Source organism: Octodon degus, unplaced genomic scaffold (assembly GCF_000260255.1).
Source record: "Octodon degus isolate 3935 unplaced genomic scaffold, OctDeg1.0 scaffold00006, whole genome shotgun sequence".
In the NCBI taxonomy this organism is placed as follows: Eukaryota; Metazoa; Chordata; class Mammalia; order Rodentia; family Octodontidae; genus Octodon; species Octodon degus.
In genome coordinates, this window is record NW_004524582.1 from 32,908,915 (window position 1) to 32,930,506 (window position 21,592).

A 21,592-nucleotide genomic window follows, 5' to 3' on the forward strand; every position below is an offset into this window, starting at 1 on the left:
ACACAAAGAGAACAGGCTTTAGTTTTGTTTTAGCAATTTCTACCTCTAGTGAGCTCTTATCAGAGAATGTAGGCTAAATTATTTCATGTGCTTAGAATTTAGGATGTGTATAGTGGAAAATACATGGCTGGTTTCTGCAGAAGCGAGAGCGGGCTTGGTGGGACCATGCCCCCCGTATGGGGAGCAGGCTCAGGCACACCTACTCGCCTTTCCTCAGTGCTGTGGTCACGACTGGCTCCTCAGTTCTTTTTTTAAATTTTATTTGTGTGTGTGTGTGTGTGTGTGTGTGTGTGTGGCCAGCTCAGCCCACCAGGGGGCGGGGCAGGCTGGCATGTGGTGCTGGGGATTGAACCGCGGTCCCTGTGCTTTGCTAAGCTTGCTCTAAGTAGGTGCTCCAGACCACTGAGCCATCTCACCAGCCCATTGTCTGTTCCTTTTATTGACCTGCTACTTCGTACATTTTGAGGTTGATACGAGGTGCCTGCAGGTTTACAGTTAGAGCTTGTCTCAGTTACTCTTCTCTCATTGCTGGGACGAATACCTGACACCCAAAACGAAGGAAGGAAAGGTTTATTTAGCTCACAGTTACTGGAGGTTTCAGTCCCTACTCGGCTGGCTCCGAGGCACCCAGGGCACAGGGCAGAGAGCAGCACCTCAGGGCGGCGGAGCAGCAGCAGCAGTAGCAGCAACAACAAGGAGCAATGGCTGCAGAAAGTCTGTCTGCCTCTTGCATTACATTCAGGCGCTCTGCCCCAGGCTAGGGGAAGTACTCACACCCAGCAGTACTAAGACTCATAATCCCAGCCTTGGATCACACATAATCCCAGCGGATCATGAGTTAATCACAACCTCTAGAAGTCCCCACCCCATGACTGCATGAGGCTTTGGGGGACAGCTGGACACAAACCATAGCAGGGCTGCTTGGTGGATGGACCCATGTGTCTTCCCGGACAGATCTCTGTATGCGGCCAGGCCCTGTGCTCATGTCGGCTTCTGGCTCACACGCTCCTCCAGCAGCACGTTTGTGCACACTTGGGCCCACATGCCCAACAGGTGACAGAATTAGCACAGCGTGCTGCAGCCTTTCTGTGGCTTGTGGGTGTGGTGCAGGGTCATTTGTTTGGGGATGGCTTTTCTGGCCCTGGAGACTGAGCTCAGAGCCTCATTGCCCATCGCTGAGCTGACCTCTACCCCAGGATGGTTCGTTCGTTCGTTCTTTCTTTCCTTTTCTTTTTTATTTTGGCGGAACCAGGGATTGAACTCAGGCCCCTGCGCTTGCCAGGCAAGTGCTTATTCCACTGAGCCATCTCCCCGGCCCCAAAAGATCTCTTTTACGGTTCTTTTTAAAAGATCCTGTCTATGCACACAGCAGTTCTTAGCCAGAGCCCCCAAAGAGCCAGAGAGAGTGGTGGTGTTGCGTTTCAGTCTCGGTGTGAGCACGCTCAGTGGGCAGGATCTGGCCCCAATCTGGTTGCCCCACCTGCCTCTCTGTCTGGTGGGCGTGAGTTGTGGCCTGCTGTGCTGCCACGCCCGCAAGGGATCCTGGGACCTGGAGGGAACCTGGGGAGGCCAGCTGGGCAGGGAACTGAGTAGGGGTGCAGAGTGGGCCCTGCAGTGTTCACTGGCTCCCCGCTCACAGATGAAGGGTGCCCTCCTGGAGATCATCCAGCTAGCCTCCCTGGACTCGGACCCCTGGGTCCTCATGGTTGCCGACATCCTGAAGTCCTTTCCTGACACGGGATCACTCAACCTTGACCTCGAAGAGCAGAACCCCAACGTTCAAGATATTTTGGGAGAGCTTAGAGAGAAGGGTACGTATCCACTGGCTGGTCGTGAGGGCACTCTCTCCTGAGGTCCCCCACCCCCGGCTGGGACTGCTCTAGAGTGGGCCTCAAACCTTGTGATGCCCGCAGGCTGCTGCCAACAGTGGCAGATGGTTCTGAAGAACATGTGGGGCACTGGTGCCCTTTCAGGGAGTATCCCCTAATTGGAGAAGAGGCCTGCCACCCCTGGGAGCAGCGCCTGGGCTGGGCGGGACTGCCTCCTGTCCTACTGTCCTACGTCTGGCGAGTTTTTGCTGCAGGCAGCGGTGTCACAGTAGGAACCTTGTCACCTCCTGGGGGGTGGGGGATGTTACTAAGCTCCCGTCCTCTATGACCACATGTCCCTGGGAAGCTAGTGCAAGCAGTCTTGTCCCCAGAGGACACCCTGGTGCTGCCCCAGGGTGACAGGGCAGAGCCTCAGGGCCCTCGGTGGACTAGGGCACCCCTGACTCTGGTCCCTGCAGTGGGTGAGTGTGAGGCGTCCGCCATGCTGCCCCTGGAGTGCCAGTACCTGAACAAGAATGCCCTGACCACACTGGCCGGCCCACTCACGCCACCTGTGAAGCACTTCCAGCTGAAGCGCAAGCCCAAGAGTGCCACGCTGCGTGCCGAGCTGCTGCAGAAGTGTGAGTGTGGCCACACGCCGCGCTGCTGTCCTCGGGGCTTGTCTGTCTTTCCAGATTGAAGACTTTTAAATGACCTAGGCTAGCTTTTCAGAGACAGTGTGCCACCTCCTTCGGGGGCTGAGGCAGACATGTCATTTGAGCCCAGGAGTTTGAGGCCAGCCTGGGCAGGGTAGTGAAACCCCATCTCAAAAGCAGATGTAGATTTTAATAGCTGTTTTATTTTGAGTGGTCACAGAATGGACTTCCATGGCATACGCATGTGCCCTGTGGTCAGGAGTCAGCGTCAGCCTCACGGCAGCTGGCTGCGGCTGTGGTTGGAAGAGGCATTGTTGGGGCTGGCACTGTTCTGGGGCACTATGGAGCCCCCATCTGGGCCCTGGCCTGTCCTCACACCGCGTGGCAGTTTCTATCTCAAGTTTGTGCATCTGTGAGGGGAAACCCAGGCAGCACACTGGAGGGAGCCTTCAGGTGCCCACCCACTGGAGCTTCCTAGACTGTGGGGGCCTCTGAGCACCTGGGGGTACGGTCATGCTGACACTTGCAATCCCTCCTCATTCCCCCCAGCCACGGAGACAGCACAGCAACTGAAGAGGAGCACAGGGGTGCCGTTCCACGCCAAGGGCCGCGGGCTGCTCCGCAAGATGGATACCACAAGTGAGGCCATGGACCAGGCTCCAGCCTTTGTGGCGTACTTGGGGGTGGGCACGAGCTTAGCCAGGTTTTTTATGAAGGTCAGTGCGAGGAAAGGGGGTCCCTAGGCCAGACGCAGGATCCGAAGACTTGCCATGCGTGGGGGCCAGAGCCTGCTGCCCTTGATCCCATGCTGTGCCCCACAGCCTTGCCTGGACTGTGTCCCTTGTGCCCAAGAAGGCCCCCTGGCAGGGCTGCACCCATCTTTCATTAGCATGGGCAGAGGCCTGAGCCAGCATGGGGAAAGCCCTGGCCTCAAGCTAATCACACAAGCTGAAGGTGGGACATGACACAGGGCAAGACCCACCTCTGCGAACCACCCACCCTCACTGGGTGCCCTCTCTACAGCCCCACTCAAAGGCATCCCGAAGCAGGCGCCCTTCCGGAGCCCCACCACTCCCAGCGTCTTCAGCCCTGCCGGGAACCGGACCCCGATCCCGCCATCCAGGACCCCCTTGCAGAAGGAAAGGGGTGTGAAGGTGGGCCCGCCCCCTCGCTGCCCACCTCTTAGGCCCTCGCCTGTGTGCGACCCTAAGTGTGGCTGTGTTGTTGCAGCTCCTCGACATCTCCGAGTTGGGTGTTGTGGGTGCCGGCCGTGAGGCCAAGCGGCGCAGGAAGACACTCGGTGTGTGGGCGAGCCGCGAGGTGGGGGCAGGGTGGGCAGCCAGGCTGGCTCCTCTCCTGGACCAGCAGACCCAGCCTCCTTGCCAGAGCCTGTGGCACCATGCTCTCAGCCTGGCAACCCCCTTCCCACGGTCCTGATGAGGGTGTCTATCTGTGCAGACGCAGAAGTGGTAGAGAAGCCGGCCAAGGAAGAGACAGTCGTGGAGAACGCTACCCCAGACTATGCAGCTGGCTTGGTGTCCACACAGGTAGGGACAGTAAGGTGCTGCCGCCACTGCCACCTCAGCCTGTGCCCCTGGCTATGGCACAGCAGAGCCCATGCCCTCCTGTTACAACTTGGATTCCTAGGACCGCGGCATTGTGGAGTATATATGTGTATATGTATATGTATGTACATATGTGTGCGCTCGTATGTATGTATGTATGTATATGTATGTATATGTATATGAGAGGCGGCATGGCTGAGGCCCTGGCACAGGTCAGGCTGAGGTTGGGGGTACCTGCCACACGTGCTAGGGGATGCCCGGTGGATGAGGGGATCCCGAATATCCAGAGGTGGCTGTTACTACTGTGGATGCTTGCCTTCCTGCACCGTTACCTAGCGTGTGTACGACTGCTTAGTGGTCATGGGAAGGAAGGCAGTGTGGCCCCTCACCTCCCCAGCAGTGGCTCGGGAGCCTCTCCTTGAAGGACTCCAGGTGCCGGGGATGGGGCTGCGCTCTGGCTGTCACTGCACGGCAGGTGGCCCAGGTTGGAGGGGGTGCGCTGAACCCTGGGGGTCTTCCGGGCGACTGTGGCCTCTTGCCTTCCAGAAACTCGGGTCTCTGAGCAGCGAGCCCACACTTCCATCCACCAGCTACCTGCCTTCTACACCCAGTGTGGTACCTGCGTCCTCTTATGTCCCCAGCTCTGAGACTCCCCCAGGTAAGGGGGCTTGGACGACCTCCCTAACACCCTCCTCAGTGCCTGCTGCCCAACACCAATATGTTTCCCCCCAGTGGGACCTTGCCCAGCGGGTAGCTTCAGGTCCAAAGTCTTGTCGTCTTGGCATCGGAATTTTGTCCCCTATCAGTGTCGCTAGCTGGTCCTTGGGTTCTGGAGAAGCTGACCATGGGCGGGGCCTGCTCTGATAGCTAGGTGTCACTGGGCAGAAAGCCCTGGAGATGCTGCTGCCCTCCCCCTCATTACCAGTGCCCTGTCAGGAGCGGAGTAGGTGCTGGAGGTCTGACCTATGGGCTGGAGCCTCCTTTGGACAAGGGAGTGTCCAGGGTGCAGGGTGGGGGGACCTGGACTGGCATGAGCACAGATACCCCCTGTCTGCGGCAGCTCCATCATCCCGAGAAGCCAGCCTGCAGGGCAGCCGGCCACCTGAGGAGCCCAGTACTCCGAGCCCCACGTTGCCTACACAGTTCAAGCAGAGGGCTCCCATGTACAACAGCAGCCTGGGTCCTGCTGCACCGGCACCTGCGGCGCCCACCTCACCCCTGACGCCCACCACACCCCCAGCCGTGGCCCCTGCTGCACAGACGCCTCCTGTGGCCATGGTGGCCCCCCAGACCCAGCCCCCTGCCCAGCCCCAGCCTAAGAAGAACCTGTCCCTCACAGTAAGTGTCCTGTGGGCCCCCTGCAGGGTGCAGGGCCGTACCTGTTTCTGGCCAGGGTACCCACACCTTCCCCTTGTCCACAGCGAGAGCAGATGTTCGCTGCGCAGGAGATGTTCAAGACAGCCAACAAGGTCACACGGCCCGAGAAGGCCCTCATCCTGGGCTTCATGGCGGGCTCCAGAGGTGTGGCCCGAGGCTGGCCTGGAGGGTCTTGGGGGTGTCCTTGGCCCCCCACACACTCTGCCCAACCCTCCCTATTCCTACAGAGAACCCATGCCAGGAGCAGGGGGACGTGATCCAGATCAAGCTCAGCGAGCACACAGAGGACCTGCCCAAGGCTGACGGCCAGGGCAGCACCACCATGCTGGTGGACACGGTGTTCGAGATGAACTACGCCACAGGCCAGTGGACACGCTTCAAGAAGTACAAGCCCATGACAAACGTGTCCTGAGGGCTGCCAGCTCTGGCCTATTTAAAACTTAGTTCATTTCTTGGGGTGTTTGGAGCTTATTTTTTATATTTTACCGTGGGTTACTTTTTGTGTGATCAAGATACTTTTTTGGATTCAATATTAACATTTTTGAATGTTAAAGTTAACCAAAAATGTAACTTCCTAATTCTAGTGCCTGTTAGATTTTTACCTTTCTAATTTTTTTTCTTAAGGAAATTCCACTGAGGGCAAGGGTTTCTTGCTGCTGTGCCGCCCTCATGAGGGTGGGAGGGGACCAGAGGGGGTGCCTGGCACTGGCAGATGGCCCTGACAGTGTTCAAGCCAGAGCTGCTGGGCCTGGCACCCCACCAGTGCCTGTTGGTTTTGTATCTGTCTTTTGTACCGTGTGGACATTTGAGCCTCCCTTCTAGGGACCTGCTCTTGGGTAAGACTGTGTGTGATTAAAGCTGAACTTTTCTACAGGAAACTGCAGGGTTGTGTGTTTAGGCCAGGTGACTGAGGTGTGTGGGCTGCCTGTTCCCAGGCAGCTGTGAGAATCCAGGGGGACAAGCCCTGGTGAGAAAACGCAGAGTCTGGTAGCTCCTAGGTCATCTGCCACAGGACTAGGACACAGCCCCCCACCACATGCCACCTTTAGTGGAAACCTGGGAATTGAACTGAGAGCATCTACAGCCCTTGCATTTTCATCTAAGACATGGTGTACTTGCCCAGGCTGGCCTCAAACTTGAGATTCTCCTGCCTTAGCCTTCCAAGTATTTGGGATTATTACAGACATGTGCCACCACCCCTGGCCACACCTGGGGATTGAACTCAGGCCCTTGTGCTTACCAGGGAAGCGCTTATTCCACTGAGCCATCTCCCTGGCCCCTACCATTTTTTAGGAGAAAAAAGCATATTCCAAAAACTAGAACCCACTGTATTTATTGCATCAGCTACACTTCCCAGGCAGGGCCGTGGGAAGAAGATGTGAGGACCCCACCGCTGAGCTGGCCCGGCCATGTAGAGCTTTCAGAAAGGAGAATCGGCACAAGCCTGTAGGAAGTGAGTCTAAGAAAAAAGGCCTTTAAAATGCTTTTAATAAAAAAATACTCATACACAATTTTCCAAACACAAATTTCCACTTTAAATGCTATTTCCCCAGCTGGCAATTCTCGAATCTCTATTTCAGTATACCCCCCTCCCCCAAAAAGGTGAATTTCAAGTTTTAAAATCTAACTATGAAACCTGGTGATAGCACCCAGTGTTCCTAGAAGGAACCGACCTCACACGGAATGGAGACACAGGAGGCACATGAGACGTGCTGGGTTTCGGACAAGGCACGGTGACACCGCGACACCCTGCAGGCGCGGCGTGTCACTCCTGACAGTCACCAGTACGCTGCTCAGAGCCCAAGATGCTGGTAACTGGCAGTTGTTCGCAGTATGTGTAATTCCTAAAAATCAGGTAGTTCTGACAGGCGAGCACTGCACATCAGCATGGTTCAGATGTCAAGGCCAACATTTGATGGCATTAAAATGCCAGCCTGCGTGGGCCTGAGGCCTGTGGACCATGGGTGGCAGCACAAGCAGAAAGGGACAGCTGGCCCCCTCCACCCTCAAAGGCCTTCCCCACTGAGACCACAGCGCAGCCATCTGGTGGAGGCCCAGGCAGCAGTGGCGGCGGCAAGGGCAGGTGACTCAGCTCATGGTGCCATCTTCTGCTCGGGGCGGCTGTGCAGACCCTGACTCCAGTGAGTCTCGGGGTGTCGGGCAGTTGACGTTGCTTTGCTTCACAGTAATGCCCAAGGACTGAAGCTGGTAATCAGTCACCAAGTCCTCAGAAACAAACCTCCCCAGGCTCAGAACAGAGGCGAGCAGTTGGGGCCAGGCCACTGCCTTGTGCCTGTCCTATCGTGGGAAAGGCCTCGTACTCAGATTTCTAAGCTGGTCTAATAAAGATTTTCAAAGTTAGTGTTATTTGCTCACGAATAGCCTTTGGAAAGGGATTTCACTTACACTTTTTGCAATATTTCCTTCAGAAAGATAAAACAATTTGGAAGTAATACCAAAGTGACTCAAAAATCATAAGATTTTACTACTGTCAAATACAAAAATAAGTTAATCTGCTCCCCAAAGTGCGCTGCAAAGCCAATTCTGGTATGACTTGCAGAAGTCACTCAACTGCTGGGAAGGGACCTACAGGATGAGTGACAAGTGCAGCCCCGCCTGTGTGTGGAACCTCAGCCTTGGGTTCCCCAGGCCAGGGACATGGCCCAGCTGTCACTAGAACAGCTTTTGAGTCTCGGGCAGAAGAAGCAGAAATCTGAACCAATGCAGTATTTTTAAGGACAGACTGAGCAGAATTGGGCTCTGTGCAGGGACAGTCACAGCCGCCTTGCCTCAGGCGAGTGGCTTCCAGAGGTAACCAGGACTGCAGGAAGTGGCCAGCTGTAACACCACCTGTTCCTTTGGGTCCCTTCCTGGACCATGGGGTGCTGACTGCATGCAGTGCTCAGCAGGTCCTCACCCTGACACCAAGCGCAGTCACACCAGGGAGCATGGCCAGGGCCAGTCCAGGCGCAGGCTGCAGGTCTTTGAGATGAGAGTAGGACAGCAGTACAGGCAACCCCAGTGCTTCCCGAGGACAGCGGTGGCTCTGTGGCAACGATGTGCGGAGCGCAGCCTCCACCGTGCGTCACCCTCTTTTCTTGCGGATGGGTGACCAGATCTTCAAGGACAGCTTGGAATTTCTCCATAGCTCTCAGGCCAGGCCTTTCACTGATGGAGGGGACTGAAATCTCACAGAAATGGGTGGTACTGAGCCTGGTGACACGAGTGTGGGGGGCGCTTGATAGCACCCCCAAGTAGCACTGGGGCTCACTGGTCTAAGTGGGACAGGTGATAGGTGGTGGCCAGTGACTCAACAGTACCAGTTTGCTGCTGCTGCGGGAGATCTCAGGACACGTCAGGAAATGACAGGTAGTCAGCGGTAATTTGTGACACAGATTTAGCAAAAATATATTGAACATAAAAGCCAGAAACTGGTAAGGAAAAAGCCAAATTTAAAAACTATACATAGCTTCCCCCAAATGTGTGTTCCTTACACGGGGAGAAGTACCGCTCGGTGTGGCCAACGCTTCCATGGTGGGCGTGAGTCCGAATCCAGAAGAGCAGGGGCTAGAAGCCACCAACACTGGCTGCATGGGGCTGGCCTCACTCAGAGGGAAAAGAAATGTTTTGAGGAAAATTCACATTAGTATAGAAAACATACAACAGTTTCAAAACGAAAGTCTAAATAAGGACTGTTGGACTCCAGGGTGACCACAGGCACAGCCTTGGCCATCAGGAGCAGCTCCGGGCCCTCAGAGACTACTCTGCACGCAGAGACAAGGTGTCACCTGCCTCGCTCTTACACAGACCACCTGGTCGGCGCTGCCTGAGGCTGCTGTGCTGTCCCCAGCAGAGGCCTGGCGGTGGGCGTCAGGTGGCGGGCGTGGTCAGTGCGGGTGCAGCCAGCTCTGTGGTGGCTCCGTGGGGCGCTCCCTCCTGGGCGCCTGCACATCTGTCGTGGCTGCCGGGGGCCGAGGTGGGGCCCATGCCTGGACCAGACGAGCGGCTCCGGTGGCTCCTGGCGCTACTTGCCTTCCGTGACCCGCCGCCAGCACCGCCTTTTCCTCCTCTTCCCCTTGGACTTGGCTGGCTCAGGAGGGGGCTTCTGGGCCTTGCCTTTGCGCAGCCCGACCTGCGTCCCCAAGTCATGCTCGCAGCAGTAGGACTGCCCGTCCTGCATGGTGCGCAGTGCCACCCCATCCTGGTGCTCCTTACACAGTGAATTCGGGCAGAGGTGGCAAAAGGACATGGAAGGCTTGCCACATACGTCGCAGTGATGCCACGGACACTCCCACTTCCCTGCAACAGAGCTCAGCGTCAGCGCCCAAGTGATGCCACGCCTCGGACATCTTCAAGGCTGCTGCTGTGATGTGGAGGGCATCGAGCTGGGGATCAGGGCCAGGGCCTCCAGCAGTGACTGACAGCGCACTGAGTGACACTGACCACCCACAGCAATCAGACACGGCGTTTCTGTGTAGCCAGACTGGCCTCAAACGTGCCATTCTGCCTCAGCATCCTGAGCGGCCAGGCTGACAGGCGCACAGTACCATGCCCACCTGACCATGCTTCGTGGAACTGTAAGCAGGGCATCATGCCACTGTGGCCAGAGCCCTAGGAGGAGCCCTGCTGACGTAGGAGGACCGCGCTCAGGACTAGCCTGGGCAACTTAGAGCTGAGTGGTAAAGCACTGTGGGGTTTAGTCCCCAGGGTCATAAAATCTGACGTCATCTAGCCAAGTAAATGCAAATCAGTGCAAACTGCTCATTTACATTCACTGCCAAGTAGAAGCTGATGCTCAGGCCTAGGGATCGCTCAATGCTGAGCTCGTACCCACTACGTAAGAAGCCCTAGCTTCCCTCCCAAATAGCACCACAACAGAACAGCACGGGCAGCAACAACTAAGACGCGGTGCTCAAGGAGCTGCTGAGCCCTGGCACTGGCGGGTGTGCAGGCTGCACGTGGACAGCTGAGCCACGTGCTGCATGGGTGGCTGGGCTGGGAGGCTGCCGCTGTGTGGCCACCCGTGCCTAAGGCACAGGTTTCTACGCTCCTGTTAACTCTATCCGGTAGAGGTCTCTATCTTGTGAGGAGCAACCATCTCACCAGGAAAGATTCTGTCGCCTGTAAACTCTGGTTTGTTATCCTTTCCCATGGGCAGCGGGGAAATGTGCTTTAAAGAATGATTCATACGGGCCAGCGAGATAGCTCGGCAAACTAAGTGCCTACTTAGGCAAGCGCATCCCTAGCACCTCATGCTGCACTGGCCGGGCCAGAGACCTGGGCATGGTGGCACACACCTGGAATGCCAACGATGGGGAGGCTGAGAACAGGAGGATCACTATGAGTCCGAGCTGCATAGTGAGACCCTGTAGCAAATACATTTAAAAAAAGAAAAGAAAGAAAGAAAAAAAATTTTTTTTACCACTTTTGTTTGTCCTTGGGTCAGGGCCTCTTAGATTCTCTTCTTGTTACTCTTTTGTGTGTGTGTGTGTCTTTTTGAGACAGGGTCTCTCTCTGCAGTTCAGGCTGGCCTTGAGCTCACTATGTAGCCCAGACTGGCCTCCAACTCGCAGCGATGCTCCTGCTTCAGACTCCCGAGTGCTGTGATTACAGGCATGCGTCACCATGCCCAGCAATTAGACTCTCTTCTAAAAGCAGGCACGGGGGCCAGGGAGATGGCTCAGGAGGATAAGCACTTCCCTGGCAAGTGCAAGGGCCTGAGTTCAATCCCTAGTTCCACCAAAAAAAAAAAAAAAGTAAAGTGAAGTTTGGGCTGGTGAGATGGCTCAGTGGTCTGAAGCACCTACTTAGAACAAGCTTAGCAAAGTACAGGCGACCACGGTTCAATCCCCCAGCACCACATGCCAGCCAGCTGCGCCCCCTGGTGGGCTGAGCTGGACACACACACACACACACACACACACACACACACACACACACACACAAAATTAAAAAAAAAAAAAGGCACGGTGGTACTCGCTGGTCATTAATCCCAGCACTCCGGGTTAATGAGGCTGGAGGAGCCCAAGTTTGGACTGTCCTACAGCCATTTAGCAACTTGGGAGCCCCTGTCTTGAAAAACTCTGGGGATGGAGCTCAGTGCAAAAGCCCTGCGTTTCATCTCCGTAACACATAACAACAGTAACTATCTTCTGAGATTAGAGCTGCAATTCGCTGCGATGTCCCTCATCCCAGTGCACCTGCCATCTGGGGCGGGGGGAGAGGCACATGCTGCTGAGGGGTGCCCTCCCCAGCCCCGCTGCACAACTCCTCCAGCCTCGCGGCTGCAGCAGCAGCAGCCCCGGCCTGGGCAGCAGGAGAGAGCGCCAGCGAGCAGGGGGCCCGAGGAGACGGCAGCCAGCACCTACCGAAGGGCCGCTTGCGCAGGCCCAGGCAGGACAGGTGGTAGGCCTTGGTGCAGAGCTTGCGGTCGCACAGCACCAGCTGCCCACCGTCGCCACAGCGGAAGCACTCGTCCTCTGACTGCCTCCTCCACTCCCCCTTGGTTCTGCGCCTCCTGCTTTTCTTCTTGGTCTTTTTGCCCTTTTCCTCTGAAGAAAGGGATGCTGAGGTCTGGAATCAAGAGTTCAACACAGTTCGTGTTAAGGAGTGATGCACACAGAGGCAGTCACGGCACACTTCAGGGCTCCAGCACGCAGCTGAGCGCTCTGCTGTGCAGAAAGCGCCTGCTCCTCCAGCAAGCCCTGACCTTGAGCGCCATGGAGCCCTCGGAGAGCAGGAGGAGGTGGGGACGGCCACTGCTCAGGGTGGCCTGCCACAGCCTGGGGCACCACCACGGTACAGGGGTCTCCCCATACTGTGTCCCTCCTAGAACCTTGAAATTAGACCTTATTTAGAAACAGGACTGGGTGTGGTGGAGCACATCTGTGATTCCAACACTCAGGAGGCTGAGGCAGGAAGATCGCTGTGAATTTGAGCCCAGTCTGGGCCACATAGTGAATCCAAGGCCAACCTGAGGTACACAGCAAGACCCTGTCTCAAAAAATAAACACAAAACAAAAAAGGAAACCGTCACCACAGATATAGCCAGGGTAAGGGCAAGTGTGACCAGTGGTCTCAGGAAAGAGGGTTCCATGGACTGCAGGATACTGCCATGGGCATGGAGGCCTGAAGAGCCTTTGGGGAGCATGACCTGGCCATCCCGACCCCGCTGCTGGCGTTCAAGCTGAACCTGCACCTCTGCTGTGGAAGCCACGGGAAGCCAGCCCTGGGAGGGCTAGGCCCTGCCTGTCACAGCAGTGTGTCTGCTTGGAGGAGGCCACCATCCCTAAATGAATGACACATCTTCCTAATGTCTGTATGGCCACTGACAGCTACGAGGCATGTGGGTCTTGTGGACAGTCACATTGAGGCGACGCTACCTTTGGCCTGTCCCCGAGGAACCCGCTGCAGTTGGAGGCTCCACACCGACAGACTGTTTTCTCATTGCCCAAACAATCAAGGTTGTAATTAAAAGTCAGCTCTGTCCCTGGGAAAAGAGGAGACCAACACATCACCGGAAATGATTACTCCTGCTTACTACGGAAGGGAGCTCAGCCAGCCTACAAACACGCACCTGCTGTCCTATGCACCCCAGCCACCTCTACTCTGAGAACATCTGAAGAGCTTCTGAGTCACCCTGAGCCCTCCAGCCCAGCCATAACCCCCACAGCCCCCAATGCCGCACCTGCAGGAATGTCACACACAGCAAACAGGCCCACGCGGGTGTCCCCATTCACTGTCCACTTGAGGGTCTCACAGTTGGGCTGGCAGCTGTGGTTCATAAACCGAGAATAGTTTCCTTTGGGCCCGGCATCGATTATACGGTCCTATGGGGGGGGGGCAGTCAATTGCATTAATCACTCAGCTCGAAGCAGCCGTAACTGCGGGCAAATGGTTACCTACAACGATGATGATGAGCAGTCACTGCTGCCGGGAAATCTGCATCCTGCATGCCCCCGAACAGCCACCCCCAACCAGGCCCCATCTCTCACCCATGGAGGGAGGGCTGGGACCACAGGAGGGGCTGGTACCAAGTGAGTGCTGCAAATGGGTCAACATCAGAGCCACCGCCAATCCCCACAACCAGTCAGAGCAACAGGCAGGAGGCAGGCATTCAAGTTCCAACAGCGGGGAAACAGAGCCAAATCCACAGCCCTGGCGCCACGCTGGCCAGGAGGTTGTGACAGCAGAACCACAGGTCACGAAGGACAGCACAGCAGTGCACATGCGTACAAGGAAAATGGCAAACGCCTACTGTGGCCCAAACCAGAGGACAACACAGTCCACAGACAGGAAGAAGGTAAGTCACAGCATGGCCTGCCTCACCCTGGGAGGCCCAGGTCACACGGATGACAGGAGTGAGGTGCTGGGGCAAACCTCACACACAGCCCCAGCACACGACACTCGGGAGTGAGCAGGCACCGACTACAGCCCCGGACACTTCCGGGGGACACCACAGCCCACTGCCACTGGCCTGCTGTGATGGCAGAGCAACGACGTTAGGATGTAGCAGCTCTGCCGAAGTACACGAGCGCTGACGACGGGCCAGGGTCACGCTGTCAGCAGTACGGAGTCTTGGGAACACCACACACACGCATGGCGTCTGCTGCTGGACCCCGGCCCAGGCGGCGCAGGGACGGCCCACGGGCCCCACCCCGGCAGCAGAGTGGCCCAGCTCTGCCCCAGTGAGCGCACAAGGCATGGTCTGCTGCGCTCACGCACTGCTCTTTGTCCAGGCAGGTGCCCTCACGCCTGGCATACAGGACCCTTCTCTGTCACTCGTGTCTTCTCCTCTGTGCCCCTTCCCCACCTCGGCTGGTCCTGCCTCGCCCTCTCCAGGCTGACTGGGGCCCGGGAGCCCTTTAACGAGTGGAAAGTTGGTCCTGCATTTCTGCTCTTCATTGCTCAGTTTTCACATGCACACTTGGGGACATCTAGAGTCGGTAAAGCCTTTCTTGGCCTTCACACAGACGCAGAACCGCAGGGTCAGCCTGGGCTGACTTCCCCATGGTTTATACTTGCTGCAATGGTCAGTGAGCGCTTTGTATCTAAGGCCAGGCGTCCCTGTTGTCGGGCTTGGCCTCGAGAGCGCGGCCTGAGGCACTCATCCTCCCGCCTAACCAACACCTTCTCATGTCCCTGCGCCCTCAGCCGAACATGCCAGGCAGCTGACAGCCTCTCCCTCCGCACGCCCTGACTTACTCAGTGGTGGCTGCTCACTCACTACTCCTTTCGGGAGCTCACACTTCACTTCTGAAGTTCAACTTTTTCTACCCCCAGCATCTCCTTTCTTCTTCCTCCAGCTAAACAACGCTAACAGTGTCCGCCCAAGTGGTACCAGCAGGCCCCCCAGGCCGGGCTCAGCTGCTGGACAGCTTCTCCACGTGCTCCCGGACCTCGAGCTCTCTGGCCTAGCACTGCCTTATCTCTAGGGGGTGCTCTTCTCGCTGCTTTTTTTGTTTTTTATATCTTGGTGGTCTTTGGAGCTTCTTGGGGTTTTGTCTAACAGCACAGCTAGGTACAGATTTTCACATGCCTTGCTCAAAACCTGACCCTTTCCATCAGCACAGGAAGACACCCCCACAGGTTTTCCCACATGCCCTCGCCCACTTCCTGTCTTTCCATCTGGGGCATCCACTAAACATTTCTATTTCCTGGGTCTCAGTCTCTTTTAATGAGAGACTTTAAAACTTTAAAACATCTTTTTTCAGTTTTAAAGATAGATGAAAGCTGTAAAAACTCTTTTCATCTTCTTATTTTATTGTGCTCTATTCTAGATCATTTCTTTTTTCTTTTTTTCTTCTTTTCTTTTTTTTTGGCTGAACTGGGGATTGAACTCAGGCCCTTGTGCTTGCCAGGGAAGTGCTTATTCCACTGAGCCATCTCCCCAGCCCCTCTAGATGATTTGTTTAATGCATTTTCTACTTCAGTAATTTTCTCTATAGATATGGTTTTTCTTAACTCATTCTCTAGGTTAATTTCAATGGCAAGAACAAGGACCCGAGTTTGATCCCTGGTACCATATGCTGTGCCGCCCCTAGAACTCAGGCGTGCTGGTGCACACCCGTAATCCCAGTGCAGTGAGGCTGAGACAGGAAGATCACTACCAGTTCAAGCTGCATAGCGAGACCCTGTGCCAAATAAATAAATAAATTTCAATGAGTTTTCCCCTAATTTTTGTTATAAAACAAATCTAACACTAAGTTTACCACCATAACCATTTGAAGTATACAATTCAATGATAATGAACATATTCAGGGGTCAGGGATGTAGCTCAGCTACACAGCACCTGCCTGCCCAGTGTGAGGCTCTGGTTTGATTCCTGGAATCAAAACAACAAAACATTCATAAGCTGTGCAGTATAGTGACGCCCAGATTCATGTGAGGAAGCAAAGCCTGTGTCCGTGACATCTCTCCCACCCTCTGAGTGCTGAATGCTTCACACAGTGGGATCCACACGAGTTGCCTGTGTCCAGCTGCTTTTTTTTTTTTTTCCAGAACCGGGGATTGAACTCAGGCCCTTGCGCTTGCCAGGGAAGCGCTTATTCCACTGAGCCATCTCCTTGGCCCTCAGCTAGTCTTCATGTGGCATGGTATCCTCCTGCACAACCCAGGTCCTTTGCTAGTAGTCAACTGTGTAGATAAGCCACAGTGGGCTGACCTGCTCACTGCTTGGACACTTGCTTCTTCCACAGTTTAGTGCTGGCTGGAATGCCAGTATGAACCCTTCCTTAAGGCCTTCTGTTTCACACATCCTGTTTGTGTGCATCCAGAAATGGAGCTGCTGGATCACATGGTAATGTTATGGTAGTTTTCTTTTTTCATGGTACTGGAGACTGAACCCAGAGCATTTTACTGTTGAGCTACATCTACAGCCTTTTTCCTTTTTATTTTTTAGTCTGAGCCACAGTCACTAACTGCCCAGAATGACCTCAAACTTAAAACACCCCTGCCTCAGCCTCTACAGGAGCTATGATTACAGATGTGTGCCTCCACATCTGGACATTTTCTAACTTTTTGAAGCACCTGTTTCCCATACTGGCTGCTTACTTTTGTATTTCTACAACCAGTGCTGTCACAAAATGACATCTTCACCTACTGTTTAAGCTCTTTGTTTTCAAATGTATTAGTTTAGAAAACTAAAGGTAGAGTTTTAACACTAAGTTACAACAGTAGCTTTATACTGCCTTTCTTTAAAAATGTATTTATATCCGACCTCGGCCTCGGCTTTGTTCCTGGTGGTCGCACATCCGGCTGGTGGGCTGTAACCCAGCAAGATGCTGTGGAATCTGCTGGCTCTCTGACAGCTTTCTCAGAGGACCATCAGCACTGCTTCACGCAGGCATTTTGAAAACAAAGTTGCACAGAAACGAAAGCTTTTTCAGGACTCAGGACTACAATGGCATCCCAAGAGGGTAGCTGATGCCCTCTTGTACAGCGCCACTACCACTCTCACAGCGGGCAGAACGGCGTATGCCATATACCAGCTGGCTACGGCATCTTTCCCAAGAAGCCGGAACGATTTCAGGCAATTCAGAAGTTACGAGGCTCAGTTCCAGTTGGCTCTCTGGATCAGTAATATGATAAACAACTGAGCTTTTCTTTGGGGATCAATATTTATTGACTTGTACTAATTGTCACCAATAAAGCAGTCTTCACCAGTAAAAAGAAAAAAAAATGTATTTATACATTATATCATATTAGAAACAAGCAAAAACGAAGCTCCCAATGACTCCCACAGTAACTGTTCCCGTGTGTTCCCGCAGGCGGGCTCTGCACCAGCCAGCACACCCTTCCTGTGCACTGCCAGCAGGAGCCTCGCCGACCCTGGGCACTGCCCGCAGAGGTCGTGTGGCCAGCATCCTTGCTGTATTTGCCTGGCCCTGTCTCCACCTCCCCCTCACTTCTGAAACTGCAGATGGGCTCTGCAGGCGAGGGGCCCACTGCCTGGCTGCTGCTTCCCCACACAGCCCTCCACTCTGCACACGCTGGCAGGGCCTCCAGCCTGTCTGCTTGGCAAAACCTACGACCACCTTCACAAGGTCCCTGCATGGGACAAGGCTCATCTATCTCGCTGCTTCTGAGACCTCTCTTCAGCTCTGGTTTTCAGCAGTTGCGTCTGAGCTCACTCAGACTCCTGAGGGCCTGTTCTCACTCACTGCCCCCGCGGAGAAGCCTTCCACCAGTATCTCTTTACATGGCCTCTGCTGCTTTCTCTGTTCCCCACAGGCACTCCCACAAACACATGGCAGTATTCTATACACCCCGTAGGGGCACAATCATTGTTTCTCTTTCTGCTCCTCAGGCCTGACAATTCCCACTGTCCTATCACTGACTTGGGCCTACCCAAATCCGCTTCTGAGCTGGGCAGGGTGGCACATGCCCATAAGCCCAGTGCTAGGGAAGCTGAGACAGGAAGATCACTCCCTGCAAATTTAAGGTCAGCATGGGCTACACAGTGTGTCAAGGCCAGCCTGAACTTCTGACCAACGAGATCTTTGCTCAAAAGGTCCAAAAAAAAGTCTGCTTCTAGGTCTCTCTAGAGAAATTTTCGTTTTGGTTCCTGTCATTTCTTGGCTCTGAAATATCTGGTTTTCTGTCTCTTCAGCAAAACTGCCGTTTCCCCAGTACACAGATTTCTTGACTTTCTCTAAATCCTCCTTGGTTTTCTGAGCAGTTCTTTGAAGCTGGTTCTTTGAAACAGTTTCTTTTTAAAATCTTTGTCTAAGCTGGGCATGGTGGCACACAACTATAATTCTAGCACTCTGTGAAGCCGAGTCAAGAAGATCCCAAGTGTGAACTAAGACTGAGCAACTCAGCCAGACCTCATCTCAAAATAAAAAGGGCTGGGAATGTGGGTCAGGGCGAAGGACTAGGGCTCACTGCCGAGACGACTTGCATGGAGACAGTTTCTGTTGGTTTTTCTTCTTTGAATGTCTATACCTCTCCACTTCTTTGCAGGCCTTGGGATTTGTTAATTAAAAACTGGTGAGTTCAATCTAGTACCACGCTGACTCTGGAAATCAGGTGCTCCTTTCCCCTTGGGCTTGCTGGGTGCAGGGTGTCTCCTGCTGTTTCTGACTGCTGCCAGCTATCTCCACGCTGAGGCTCAGCCTGAGGAGAAAACTGGGGTCTTCTCGAGCCAGCCCACACCTCCCCAGGCAGGTGCATTCACCCCTTCCCTACTCCGCAGCTGCCTCAGAAGTCCCCTGCTTCATGTCTGGCTCCTAGAGGCAGAGGAAGATGAAGCCAGTGGTGAGAAGAGCCTGCTGGAGCAGAAGGAGGTGCCACAGCAGAGCCACCACCCTCTGCACTGCTGCAGGCTGGGGCTGCCTGGTGTGCGCAGCACCTGGGATGGCTGCAGCTGCCCCAGCTGCACAAGCGGGAGGTGCACACCCATTCCAGCTGACTGCTCCCTCTGTCACTGCTCTGAGAATCTTCAAACAGTCCACAAGAAATATAAAACCACATGCAGGTTGCGCTTGCTCCTTGTGCTTGCTCTCTGAGTGGCCCTCCTCACACCCCAGGAGGTGGCGTCCTGGAGTGTGCCCCACAGCCTCGCTTGGGCTCCTGCTACCTATGCCTGATTCTTGTCTCCAGCACTGTGCACCTAGCAGGCTGCACACACAAGAGCTGGTCACATGAGGGCCAGGAGCCTGCAGTGGCGTAGAGAGCAGCAGCAGCTGATGGGCACAGGCAGGACTGGAGGCAGAGGAGGCCATCGAGCGTGGCACCCAACAGACCTGCAGTAGCCTGAAGAGGGCCCAAAGAAGCAGCTGAAGCTGCAGGAAGAACACCAGAGAGCCACCAGGGGCTGTGAGCCCCAAATGCTGAGGAGGCAGCCAGGAGCCCACAGGAGCTGTAATGCCAAGGACTGGAGCCACCGTGACGCAGACCCCAGAGTTGCCAAAAGACCTGGACTACGCCAACTCACAGTTCCTATACAAACCAAGCAAAATTTCTATCTAAACCTTCTGCTGATCAGCGATGCTTCCAGTCCACATCCCGTGGCCCCCAAACATGTGGCCTCCCTGACTTGGGAGCTGCCCTAGCTCCAGGATCTAAGAGCTTTCCTAGCTACACAGGAATGCAGCCTCCTCAGCTGTCACCCTGAGCAGGGCAGTCACAGCTTCCCATGGGGTTGCTCAGGAGTTCTTGTGCCATTTCTGGTGACTCTGACCTCAGAAGCCCTGCTCACTGCTCGCTGCGTGCCGGCACCATCTACAGAAGGCCGGGTCAGTGGCCGGCCACGTGCTGAGAGAGCCAACTCTCCAGCTCCGGGACCCATGCTTCTCACCCAGTTGTTTTATTCAAAAAGATTTCAAGGGCCAGTCAGCTAGCTCAGTAGACTAAAGCGCCCACTTAAGCAGAGCACAGCAGCTGGGATTTGATCCCCCGCATGCCATGCCAGACCCACCCCTGGGGGCACACTGAGATGGCGATTGAGACTGAGCGTGGTGGTGTGTGCCTGTAATCCCAATAATTGTGAGGCTGAAAACAGAATTACTACAAGTCTACATAGTGAAACCCTGTAGACCCTGTATACATAAATACATTAAAAAAAAAAAAAAAAAAGATTTTGAACCTACAGACAAAATGGGCTAACAATATACAGTGCTGCACGTTCACCTGCACTCATGGCCTGGACATGTGCAGCTCTTGGTTGGTTCTCTGCTGAGACAGTCAGCCCTACTGAAAGACCCGTGCCCACAGGAAAAACTCCCAGATGCTTGGGGAAAGCACTCCGGAGGCAAGGCGGATGAACACCACCACACTGCCGGGAGCGCCCCACATGACCCTCAGGGCCCCGAGCAGGAGTGGGCGGGGAGGACGGCCCATTACCTTGTCTATGGTGAGCATGTAGAAGTGCGTGATGTCGTTCTCATGGGCATACTTGATCCTCGCCATACACTCCTCCTCATCGATCAGCTCACCGACATACTCATTCACAAACTCCCCCTAGAGGTCACAGGAAGATGACAGTAACCGCGAGGAGCATGCCGACAGCTCAGCACTGCCTGCCAGAAGAGGGGTACATGTGCCCCCAGTGCTTGGGGTGGCTCCCAAAAGGCCCTGCCCTTCAAGGAAGTTCAGAGGACACAGGCACTTCATTAGTAAGGCTGAGAACAGAAACTATGCTCAAGTACTCCTGAAACAGCAGCATCCAACCCTGCCTCCTCTGGGACCTCATCTCCTAGGAGATGTCTGACAGCCCAGTGTCCACAGTCACCTTAGATGCAGGTCACAAAGAACTTGATGGGCTCTGCAGCAAGTGTGATGACCGACAACTGAGGAGGGAGAGCAGCAGGGCTGTGAAGGGCATCTCCACACGGTGTCTTTTGCCACAGATGGGACTGGGCCACGGACTGCACCCTGGATACGGAGCTGTGGGTGGAGACCTCCTGCCCCAGGCCGTGCCACACATGTCAGGGGCACGCTACATCAAGACTAGCAGTTCCATCTGTGTCTATGCTAATTCAGTCTGAAGGCGGAGGCAGGCTGTCAGGCTTGCTAGTGTTCACTAACAGCTTCTCTCTGGATGACACTGGGCTCACCCTTAAAAACAGGGCCCCCTTATGCTCCTGAGCACTGAGACACCACAGTGTGGTGTCTACAGAAATGGTTGCTGTGTAAATCTTTCCATTTTATAAAAACCATCACAGCTCTGACTTTAGATGTGCTTCAAGGGAACTTCTGAGTATTAACTTTGACAGATCTCTCACGTAACATTTTAAATATTCAATTGTAATAATTCAATGGAAAAACGAGCTTTAAAGATACCATTCTCACACGAATGCAAAGGGACAATAAGCAAACCTAGAGAACTACAAACTCTAATTTCTTAGTGGTGGGGAGAAGGGACAAAGCACACACCTTTCTGATGTCCCGCTTGGCCACCAGGCCCCACCCTTTGCCATCTGTCTTGATGATCTTGGTCTCCGGGTACTGGCGCTTGGTGAAGCACTGATTCTGGCAGTATTCACCCGCGGGACACACCTGCGGGTGGCACTCAAACATCAGCATCCTGTTCAAACACTCTGAGTCAAAGCCACAGGGATTCTCATCTGTGGGCTTACAGTTACACTTCGGGATTTCCGAGATATCGGCAGTGTAGATCTGGACTTTCCCGTAAGGCTTATTCACCTGCAGGAGAAAAGGGAGCTGTCTGCTGTCTTGGTCCCAC

At 54.6% G+C, this 21,592-nt stretch overlaps 2 protein-coding genes and 1 pseudogene across 8 annotated transcripts in view; 2 read left to right on the forward strand and 1 right to left on the reverse strand.

The window, feature by feature from the left end:
• The first annotated feature begins 1,475 nt into the window (after nt 1-1,475).
• Nucleotides 1,476-5,989, forward strand: Nelfa (negative elongation factor complex member A). Its single transcript, XM_023700140.1, has 11 exons — nt 1,476-1,495; nt 1,640-1,811; nt 2,288-2,449; nt 3,014-3,103; nt 3,488-3,618; nt 3,695-3,764; nt 3,923-4,011; nt 4,576-4,687; nt 5,090-5,367; nt 5,451-5,550; nt 5,634-5,989. Exons 2-11 carry the CDS (start codon nt 1,640-1,642, stop codon nt 5,816-5,818), a joined length of 1,389 nt encoding a protein of 462 aa, XP_023555908.1. The 5' UTR covers nt 1,476-1,495; the 3' UTR covers nt 5,819-5,989.
• Nucleotides 5,990-6,653: 664 nt separating this feature from the next.
• The window catches only part of Nsd2 (nuclear receptor binding SET domain protein 2), a 60,674-nt gene continuing 45,735 nt past the window's right edge, over nt 6,654-21,592 (reverse strand). For 2 of the 7 annotated variants that reach the window (XM_023700142.1, XM_004624617.2), the window contains exons 16-21: nt 21,283-21,552; nt 20,251-20,367; nt 13,094-13,235; nt 12,789-12,895; nt 11,775-11,979; nt 6,654-9,705 (exon numbers count right to left, since the gene is read on the reverse strand). In XM_023700142.1, coding sequence (XP_023555910.1) covers nt 9,431-9,705; nt 11,775-11,979; nt 12,789-12,895; nt 13,094-13,235; nt 20,251-20,367; nt 21,283-21,552 — 1,116 coding nt within the window. In that variant the 3' untranslated portion in view covers nt 6,654-9,430. Of the gene's footprint in view, nt 9,706-11,774; nt 11,980-12,788; nt 12,896-13,093; nt 13,236-18,204; nt 18,523-18,549; nt 18,636-18,971; nt 19,162-20,250; nt 20,368-21,282; nt 21,553-21,592 lie in introns of those variants that run through there. The other 5 variants (XM_023700156.1, XM_023700150.1, XM_023700160.1 and 2 more) reach the window with 5 other exon arrangements.
• LOC105743174 lies at nt 16,686-17,003 on the forward strand (annotated as a pseudogene).